Source organism: Odontomachus brunneus, unplaced genomic scaffold (assembly GCF_010583005.1).
Source record: "Odontomachus brunneus isolate Ranch 3 - 2012 unplaced genomic scaffold, Obru_v1 Obru_scaffold_171, whole genome shotgun sequence".
Taxonomy (NCBI): domain Eukaryota; kingdom Metazoa; phylum Arthropoda; class Insecta; order Hymenoptera; family Formicidae; genus Odontomachus; species Odontomachus brunneus.
The window spans coordinates 612,190-622,892 of NW_022639621.1; the positions used below are offsets into that span (position 1 = coordinate 612,190).

Below are 10,703 nucleotides of genomic sequence, written 5' to 3' on the forward strand. Positions count from 1 at the left end.
GGGGGGGGGGGGGCGAGAAGAGGATCGAGAGGTGAAGAGACGCGAAGAGAAAAGATCGAAGAATCGCGCCGCGTGCGATTTGGGCGAAACGCAATAATGCGCGCGAGACCGCCGGCAATTAATTCCAACTGCTGTTGCGGAGCCATAAAATCGAAGGTCGACGTTGTGCTCCGGAGATCGTCCCGTGGGGATCCCGGCAGACACATAAAAGACGGTGTGGTCCCTCCAGCTTCTAAAATTACGAGCGTGGCAGCTTAAAGGCCCGTCGAACCGACCGGGAACAGAAGGTGGACGATCGGCGATCTCGGCCGACGTTTTAATCCCGAGCGACACCGGGAAAGCGACGAGGCGTTGTATCGGAAATAAATCGCCGGGCCGAACGCGCGATGTTAACCGTAAAACCGACAAGACCACTCTGAGTCACACTCCAAAGTGGTTGTGTACGGCCGGACACTTTCGGAATTACGGCCGCGAAGCCGGTTAATTAGCCGTGTCGCGCTTATACTTCAATTAACGAGCGTAATTAATCAAACGGATTCCCAGAGCGTCCTTCGCCGTCAGCACTCGCTGGATACGGCAAAGTTAGCAGTGGGACGAAGTAATTTTGGTAATGGCGAGTCGTAATGACGATAAACCATTCTCGTTCTCGTTCTCCCCCGCCCACTTCTCTCTCTTCCTCGCGTTTGTATTATCAGGCTAAGTAGTTTGCGGGAGTGGTGACAATTCGAAACTAGCCAAGACCGGCGCTGACTGTGCCACTTGCGAGTGTCGCGACGGATGTCCTTCGAGTGTTCTTCGTCATGTCTCGGCTATCGAAGTCCCCCACGGAATTCCGGCCGAACTTTTCTCATTTCCACGCAACTGTCCCCCTTCGGCCACTGTCCTCTCGTTATGACGCCTCGGAAGTACGCGATATGATTTACGCGTATTTCTGAGTTCAGTCTCTTCGACGTGAAGAAGATCCTCAGGGAAAGAAGAAAGTGGCGAATCTTTTTCGCGCTGAGCGACGAACGATTTGAAATTTTGCTGAAACTTTATCGCGGTCTCGCACCGAGATCTCAAGTCAAGTAAGCGCGCAAAACATCTGCGTAATTCACCGTGTTGTCTTGAAACGTTTCGTGGTCACAGATATGAGAGCCCGAATCGACGACTGGTTTTTAAAATGGATCAAAGAAAAAAATTCTGATTGTATCAGCAAAAGGACCAATTCATCAACGATCATATTCATTGATTTTCAGTGATAACATTCTCACTTTACTGCTTCATCTGATTTCTCGCTGATTTCGAACAGTGGAAGCAAGAATTCGTTGTAAATTCTATAATAAACAAATTCGTTATATGTTACATCAAATCCAATTGCTAGGTTTGTGACGATGCTATTAACGGTTTCTATACGTCTTGCGTCACATGATGCTGTATGCGTGACCAAAATGCAATAATAGGCAATAATAGAATCAGCCGCTACTTAACCGATCCTTTCAATGAGATTCTATTAATTGCACTGTTATACTTGTAAATCAGCAGTTCTATAAATATGGCGTTTCATTGAAATATTTTACTCGTACTTCACTGATAATATTTTTGGATATAAATGGAGAGAATGTTATAGTTTTTTTATAGTTGTTATAGTTGTTATAGTATATGTTATAGTTTTTTTTCTAAAAACATTCTTTTCAATTTTGCTATGTTTCTAGTAGTGCAAACATAGATTGTCAATAAGATATATCTCGTCAAGGAAGACAGTAAACTTTGCTAGAATTTTGCTGGAAACAGCAAATTTTTAAATTTTAATAGCACATTTCAGTTTCTAAAATATACCCTAAAATATAAAATAGCAAAAAATGAAAGGAGACAAGCAATCACTGCAGGATGTCGATTTCTCGATTCCTCGGCTACAGTAATTTTTAGTATAAAAGTTTGTCTCCGCGTAGAAACTATGACAAAAGAAAAGCGAATTACAGTTTCCTAAGAAGATTAACTAATTTGTTGCCAAGCGCCTCGCAGGTTCGTGCTCATTGCGAAAAACACGCCGTTTATCGAGCATATCGATCGAGGTCGATTGGAATGTTCGATGTCGTGGAATTTCGCGGGGAGGGACGTCGAATGCGCCGGCAGTATGGAAGCATTGTTAATGACGCCAATTAGCAGCGGTTACGAATGAGTCGCGGTCGATGCCGCCAATTTCTCCATGGTTACCTGGCGCCATCGACATAACAAGAAGATCCGAAAGGAGCGCTCTCTGCGGGAGAGCTGGTACCTCTCTTCAACCCTCTCTTCTCCCTTCACCCTGCTTCCACGCTGATTTCCTTTACGCACCTGCAACCTTGCTCCATGTCTCATACCTTCATTCACAGATTGGAAGGAAACCTTCAAAGCCTGTACGCGCGCAAATTGCCGCGAGCTGTTCCTCCAACGAGACAAACCTCTTGTTTAAAGGCCCGTTAAGCGGCTTCGAGAGTTCCGAATGTTATTTCACGCTACCACGGTGCGCCAGCGAGCTCCATGAAACCCCAGCGCGCGATAATGTCGCTCTCGAAATTCATTGGACGCGTTCGCACGGCTAATTGCCGATTTTCCTTCTCGAGTTTATCGTGCTCGCCATTAACGTACGTGTCACTTGTTCTGAATTCGTCGAGTCCACCATTGGATAATATCCACGTCCCAGAGAAAGAGAGAGAAATACAGAGAGTGAATGTGTGTGTGTGTGAGAGAGAGAGAGAGAGAGAGAGAGAGAGAAAGAGATTTAGCGCCCTCCTTGCCGAATTAATAAAACATTTTCACTTTACTACTTTGTGTTATTTCTCACTGATTTTGACCAGTGGAAGTAAGAGATTCTACTGCAAGTTCTGTAATACACAAATTCGTTGTACAGAGGACTGGGATTAGACTGAGCCTGGAAGTCACACGGGTCAGTAATTACAAATGTCATATAATAAATGGAGGAGAATATTCTTCTCTATAGGTTGCTTGTATCATATTAATTGAGTGTACAAAATGGTTTATGGCTTATGATAGAAACTTTCTATGTGTTATTTATAAACATTTTTTAAAAATTGAACATGATGAGTAAAACTTTTTTGTCTCTATTTTTATTGTTCCATTAGTTTCCAAATATCTGGTCGCAATCTCTCTTTAGTTATAAGAAATGTTATGAGTATTTGGCTAATTTTTCCTGCTAATTTAGTTTAGCAACATACTATTAATAAATCTTTATTCCAAATGATCGTTCGCGTTTGACTCAAATTCAGTGGGATTAGTTGTCATGCGTTGCGAATGCGTCACATAGTTATGAAGTGGTTTATGCAAGGACATACACAGTGATATATTATGTTATACATGTTACAACAGTAAGCCTGCATAAGGTCCTCTATAAAGACTTAAAGTTATTATTATAAAGTTTTTGAGAATTATCTTCTTAGTTCAACGGCCGTGAACTGCATCTGATTATAAGATATTAGTAATTTTAACATTTGGAATCTTACAATAAAAATAATTTATCTTGTTTCCTTTATATCTAAAAGATATGTGATAATAAATTCTGGATATGAGGTAAATAGTCACATTTGCACGACTTTGCTTATAATGTAATAACTTTTTTATGTATAAATATACATAAATACATATAAAAGTAATATTATTTTTCTTTTATCTAATAGTTGTACCTATATGAAAATGTGCATAATATTAAAAAATATTGCATGTATCTTTTTTTTAATTAGCATATAAAAAGTGTGATAACTAGACTCAGTTTTCCGTAAGTTACGGAATTCTATGCATCTTGCGCATAATGACACTGTCTGTGTTCGTGAAATGAATCAATGATAAGAATAACTGCTATTAACCGATTTTTTCGATGAGACTTTACTGATTGCACTGAATCATCAGTTATAAAAATAGCACAGTGAAGAAAACACTGATTGTAGAGAGCGATTACGGGGCGCCTGAATATACTTACTCGGTAGTTTCGAGGTACTGGAAGACGCGGTAGACGGGGCGTCGATACATGAAGAGGTGATCCTCGACACGCTCCACCATCATCCTAAAACCACTTCATTCGAAACGGTGGGTCACTTATCATCACCCACCACTTATCACCACGGCTTCCTCGTAGGACGGTATGGAGATAAGATACGTGTGACACCGGCGATGTGATGACGGGGTCCAGTCAGATACACCACACGTCTTCCAGCGTTGCGCGAATTCCCCTCGTCCGTGTCAGCGATCAATGTTCAGCAACTGCTCATGTTGACCGCGCGCTGTTTTGTTCGACGACGAAATTGGATCGCCGGATAAATCAGAAGGACCCCGTGTGTGTGTGTGTGTGCCCGGTCGTCGCTCGTCGCACGAACGATTCACAGCATTGCGCCGCGCGAAAGGACGAAGGCGGGATTAAACGAGTTCCAGGCTGGTCTCCTATTTGCACCGCCGTTGTCTCGTCTCTCTCGTTCACTGCATCGCCGGTACCCGAATCGATACGTTCGCACAAACAGTCGTCGGGCGACAGGTGCACCAAAGGACCCTGTCCTGGCGTGTCCTTCTTCGATCAACGACCCTCCCTGGGTCTTGTTCTTCCGAGACGCTGCCGCCGGTTATCCCGATATGATTGTTAAGCCGGATTGTGATCGCATTTCGAGCAGATATGTCTAGTCTACGTAGCCGACACAATGCGGATGAGTCAACAGCGATAATAATGCGCTGTAATATGTGCATTAAATACACCTATTATATTCAATCTATATTGAATAAATCATACATTTGTATTGCAAATGAACATCGTGTATTCCTTTCATTTTATATCTACACAGAGAGAATATTGTAGCTCTTTTCGCAGAAAGAAATTCAAAACTAATATACTCAAATTAACAATTATTGTTTCATATGTAAGCAACGATGTGTAATTTTGTTTGAGGAATTTTAAAGCCTTGAATTTCAACAATTATAATTTCACTTCATATTGTAATAATCTTATATAAAAAATACTATACAGTTATTTGCCATTATTTTGGTGATAATGACATCTTCTTCCGACATTTAAAAGCATCATGTCAGTCCAACATTTTGCGATTTTCACTAATGAAAATTACCTCTAAACAATAAAACTTTTCTTTGTTGAAAATCGTATAAAATATATCCTTGCAAGTAATTTATCTTTGTTTAACACTAGGTAATCTCAGAAGAATAACATGTCAAAAATAAAAGTATTCTGTAAATAAGAATGTTCTTTTTCTGTGTTGCTAAGGAACGCAGTAAATTTCATACAGAACAAACTTTTAAGTAGCACATATGAAATAAAAGGATAAACATTTACTGCAAATTGTCAATCTATTTTTCATTAAAAAAATTTTGAAATAAACATAATGATTTTTACTATAAAATTCTCTCTATAAAATATATAATGATTTTTACTATATAATGAATTTACTATAAAATTCTTGCATATTTGTTTGCGCGTACGACTTATGTGTGAGATTGGCAACAAGAGCAAAAATAGCTCGAGCAGATAGCAAACGGCAAGATAAATTTGGTGTATTTTTGTCATTTTAATTTGACGACATGCGATCTACATTTTTGGTTGCGAGTTTCTGGAGCGGCGTCGTTCCCGGAGAAATGGCGAACTTGTTTCGGCGTTTTTCGATAGACGGAAGAGAGAGAGAGAACGGAGAGTAACGTGACCCGGTGAGGCGCCGTTATCGCTAAATATTCAATGTTGCAGAAACGTTCCGCTGTCTCCGTAAGAAACTTCACGACTGATAAGAGCGTCGCGTGCAAACGCGACGTATATGTATGAGCGTACCTAACCTACCCCAAACTGCGGGACACCGCCTAAACCTGACTGCCTACCTGCCTGCTTGCCTGCAGTCACTGCAGCCCGACACTGCAGTGCAACCCCCCAGGTATCAACCCGAGCTCGTACGTGAACCTGCGATAGATCACCGGCATTCCCGCCCCCGAGGGTTGCGCGGCTGTGCGCAGAGCGCTAATAATGCGACTTTTAGAATAGACCAATTTCAATCACATTCCCAGACAGACTTTCGTGATTATCAGAGACAATCGATGATGGAAACTGTGCAATCGTTTTAATTACATTTATGAAGCAAATATACCGCGAATTGCATTAATTATTAAATTTACGTCATACAACAATGTAAATTCTTTGTTGCATTGATGCAGCAACAAATTCACCAAAAGTTACAGATCTTTATGTTACATTTAACATGACATGTTATTTGAGCAAATTTGATCATTTTCTTCCGTATTTATATTTCGTCATTCCATGTAACAAATATGATCGTGACCCAGTCAGTGATAAGCGATATCCACGTGAATTTCATGAGTTAATATACCTAAAGTTGCTATAAAGTAAACTTATATATATCAGTCTATCGTGACTACTATTTCCGAGAAGGAGAAATAAAGTCCACATTAATAGCCATCAACTTGTTTCATACGAGATAGATGTTTATTCCAAGCTAGATTCAAGTTTTTCAGTCGACATGTGATTTCCATATGTTTTTCAGATACATGTGGTATTTATATCGGTGATAAAGCGATTCGACTGAAAGGTTGTTATCTAACTCTGAATTTAAGTTCGAGTGCCTCACTAGAGACGATGAGTTTCAAGCAATAACTATTAATACGAGCCTTAGGTACATAATCAATCAAACGATCCAACGAGAGTTCAATGCGCAGGTAACATCATTTCTTCATTCGATGTTAACGGAATTGTTTGCGCCGAATATTCACGGTTGCTTGAATTATTCTGAGGAACAACGCACGATCTCGCGTTAATTTTGCCTCGCACGTGAATTTTCACAGAGTACCGTACACCATATATACACGACATCAAAAACCCACGAGAGTCCGAGAAGGCCGCTCGTCTGGCTCTCGTGAAATCTTACAAAGTTACGCCTACGTGGTTCTGCTGATGCCGATACATTACCGCGAATCAGGAATATAAACTCAAGCTACTACACGGACCATTGAACCCTGGTGTAGCTCGAGACCGTCTCAGCGATGCGGTAAGAACTCTAAATTGGATCAATAGAACTTGTAAGTCGAGTGCCTCCGCGGCGATATTGCTAAAATAAAAAAGATTCAAGAGGTAACCGTGGATCCTTCCGCGAGAAGCTATTATATGCCCCGCGAATAACAGGAAGCACTCGAGTTATTCGAGGGAGAAAATTCTTTAAGCAAACAAATGCGCGTTTGAGAAATATTTCTGCTCTCTGTAGTTCCCTTCTTGAGGTATCCGCGACGTTGAGATATTATTATAGACACTATTTCCCTGATTTGTAAGTTTCAAAGACTCTGTCAATAATGGAGTTATATGCAAACAGATATCAAGTGCTGTGCAGTTGGGAGAATTTTCGCGTGTGTATTTTTGTGCCAAGGAAAGTTAGAGAGAGATTCAGCAAGAAGAAAGTATGCGCCAGGTCTTAATTAAAGAGGGGAGGGGAAGAGAAGGAGAGAGAAGCTACAGATTTTGCGACACGCCCGATTTTACGGAATTTAGCCGCCCGTGTCAGCGACCGAACCAAGGTCGTGCAACCTTGACATCACGCTACGAAATCTTCCGCCTCTCATCGTCGGGCCACCCACCGACTCCGGGCTTTACCTTCGAACACTTTCGGCCGCGGTGGAAGCCGTAAAACGATCCCCGGAGATTTTCCGACTCATCGACCTCCTCCAAACTTACTGGCGCATCAATATTGCCAGTCGCGGAAATTCAGAGAGTACGGCTCAACTCCGCCGCTCCAGAGAAGTAGCGAGCTTCCTTCATCGAGGGTACTTATTTCCCGGGTGAAGAACGGGAAAAAAATTCACGACGACATCCCGACCCACTGAGACAATCTCTCCACCTAATTCGGATGAATTTTTGTGACCAAATCAATTCGACGATATTTTCGCGAGTTTCAATTTGATAAGAGCTCGCCTCAATTTCCAGAGAAGCTGGAGCGGTGCAAGATTCTTCACACGAATCTCATTCACGGCCTTATCCTTGCCTTCTCCCGCTTTATCTCACGACGGGACGATCGGCCCGTGAGGAGCACTTTACCAAACAAACACTCTACGAAATCCCTTTTCACTCGCTCCCACTCGATTTCGGATCCCTCCGAGATCACAGCTCCGCTCTGGGAATGTCCAGCCTGTTCACGCACGAGATTATCAACCCTTCCGATCACACACACCGGTCGTCCTCCAAGTTCACATCACAAATGCGACCATGTCGACGCGCGTCGCCGTCCTCGTCGTCATCGAAGTCACCGAGTCGACCCGCGGCGCGCAGCTCAACGGTGCCGCACGATGACCCCGCGCGAGCCGCCGGCGTCGCGGCGCACGGCGGCGACCTTGACTCGCTCGAAGGTCCCGGGTAAGTTGGCGGTACGCGCGGCGTCGCAACGCGACGGACGGATGACCCGAGCCGAGACGGCGTCGACGAGATCGCTGCTGCGTGGACGTCGATGCGGTCAACGGGGACGGAGAGAACGGAGTAACAGCGGCGCCTAGCAACAGCGTGAACGTACGCGCGTCGCTGGTGCCACGGCGGCGGCGGCGTCGTCAGGTATACGTTTCGCCGGTTCAAGGGGAGCAGGCGCTTTGCTGGGTGCGGCAGGCTGCGCCGCGGCGCCCGGCGTCCTTCCCCCGGTCCATGACTCTCCCTCTAGGCCCTGCCGCTGCCTTCCCTCCCACCAAACCATCCCTCCCGTCTGTGTTCAACCCCTGCCTGCAACCCCTGTGCGAGCGCCGCACCGGGCCGCGCCACGCCGCACCGAGCCGCGTCGCGACGCGACGCGCCGGGGCGAACGGCCGCGGTGGAATCCGTTGTAATAACGCGCGCGCGGAATTTCGCAAGCGGCATCAACGCGTGCGGATCGCGTATCTACGTGCATCCTCGAGACCAGCGGGACGACGACGAGCCCTTCCCGGAGAGATCCTGGGTGCGGCGTCTCGCGGTCGCGGACTGCGATCGACCGGATCGCGATTGGATCGCGACACCGCTAATCAGGCGAGAATTTCGACGAACTTCCGCTGGATACTTGCCACCAGTGGCACATGTACATACGTAACACGTCGGTTAATCTTTTGGATACACAGAAAAAAGAACATTTGTTGTTCGGAAAATAGTCTATTTCTGACATGTTAATCCTCAAAAGCTTGTACAGCGTTAAACAAAGATAAGTTACTTGCAAGAATATATTTTATATGATTTTTTTTAACAAGAAGAAAAATATCTGTGTTGTTATTCAAAAATCATTTTCTTTAATGGAAGCACAAAATATTGGTCTGAAAATGTGATGTTTTTAAATGTCGGAAAAAGATGTATCACCAAAATAATCATATTGTATTTCTTATGAGATTTATTGTAATATGCAACTAAAGTTATAATATGTCGAAATTCAAGATTTAATTCACTTTAAGATTCTCTTTTAACAAAACTATGTATCGTTGCTTATACATAAAATAATGATTGTTAATTTGATTGTTAAATTTTTTTTCTGTGTACATTTTTCTTATATGTGCGGAAAAAAAGTTTGGTTGTGGATTCACACGATTTTTGATGTAATATGAACGAACATTCGGGTTGGAGGTACCAGAATTCCGTTCAACAAGATTGCTGGTTAATTGGAACAGAATTCTGGCAATTTCAATCGGAATTATCTGGCTCGTTCATACCTCACCAGAAATTTGATTAATTCAACCAAATATTTTTTTTCGTTATGATAGTTATTTTATCTTTTCTTATTATGTAAAGGATCATTTTTCCCCTTTAATAAATGATTACTGGATTGAATAAAATCATTAAAAACATGTAGAGTATTTTATGATACATGATCGAGAAGTGAGAGATTCCAAGAGAACATTGAGAGAAAAGGATTGATCCAATTAAAATTATAGTTATTTTTGGTCCCAACCATATTTTTTGACTGTTCGAACACAAAAATAGTAACTTACATGCATGTAAATTTTGTATCATTAACACTGTAGTAGAATTTAATAAAAAAATGATTTTCTCGACTATAATTTATAGTATTCTTAACCATAATTTATAGTAACAATTATAGTTATAAATACTAAATATTTCTTTCTCAGTAGATAACGTTGAAATGTTCACGCAACGATTTGCGTCTCTTACATTCGATTACGATTATAAAAGTAACCCTTTGGGTACATTCTTTGTACATTACTTTATCTTTTCTTATTAAAAGGCTTCCCCTTTTATTAAATAATTGCTGAACTAATGGAAAAAACATGTAATGCACTTTATAATATACTTTGTAGTACTCGATCGAGAAGGGGCTACAGCCAGAGAGATTCGAAAAGGATAACGTTGAAGTGATCACGCAACGATTTACATCCGACGAGCGATAAGATACGGACTGCAGTGTGTGCTATTTTTTCCTTCTCAAGAGAGTGCATAAATTTTAATACATATCACAGAGCTCATGCTTTGCGCATAACTCCGCGATGTGCGACTCATATCGTAATATATTAGGACCTTAACTTAGTTTCCGCCCGCAAATGTTAGATGGCAATACAAACAGTTCTAGTAGTCATTACTAACGAAACAGGTAGTTTGTGATTAATTTCGACATTTCTCGATAACATTCAGTCAGCATACACAATTATTTTCCTAAACAACAATTTCTTTTGCTTTGTGAAAAATGGAACGCGATAAAGTGTTTTTTCGACATGTGCTTTTG

The 10,703-nt window shown here is 42.1% G+C and overlaps 1 protein-coding gene across 5 annotated transcripts in view; it reads right to left on the minus strand.

Moving 5' to 3' along the window:
- The window catches only part of LOC116851338, an 86,094-nt gene that overhangs the window by 29,777 nt on the left and 45,614 nt on the right, over nucleotides 1-10,703 (minus strand). For 2 of the 5 annotated variants that reach the window (XM_032830651.1, XM_032830648.1), the window contains exon 2: nucleotides 3,956-4,695. The exons of 1 other annotated variant lie outside the window; for it this stretch is intronic. In XM_032830651.1, coding sequence (XP_032686542.1) covers nucleotides 3,956-4,038 — 83 coding nt within the window. In that variant the 5' untranslated portion in view covers nucleotides 4,039-4,695. Of the gene's footprint in view, nucleotides 1-3,955; nucleotides 8,609-10,703 lie in introns of those variants that run through there. 2 more of the 5 variants (XM_032830649.1, XM_032830650.1) reach the window with 2 other exon arrangements.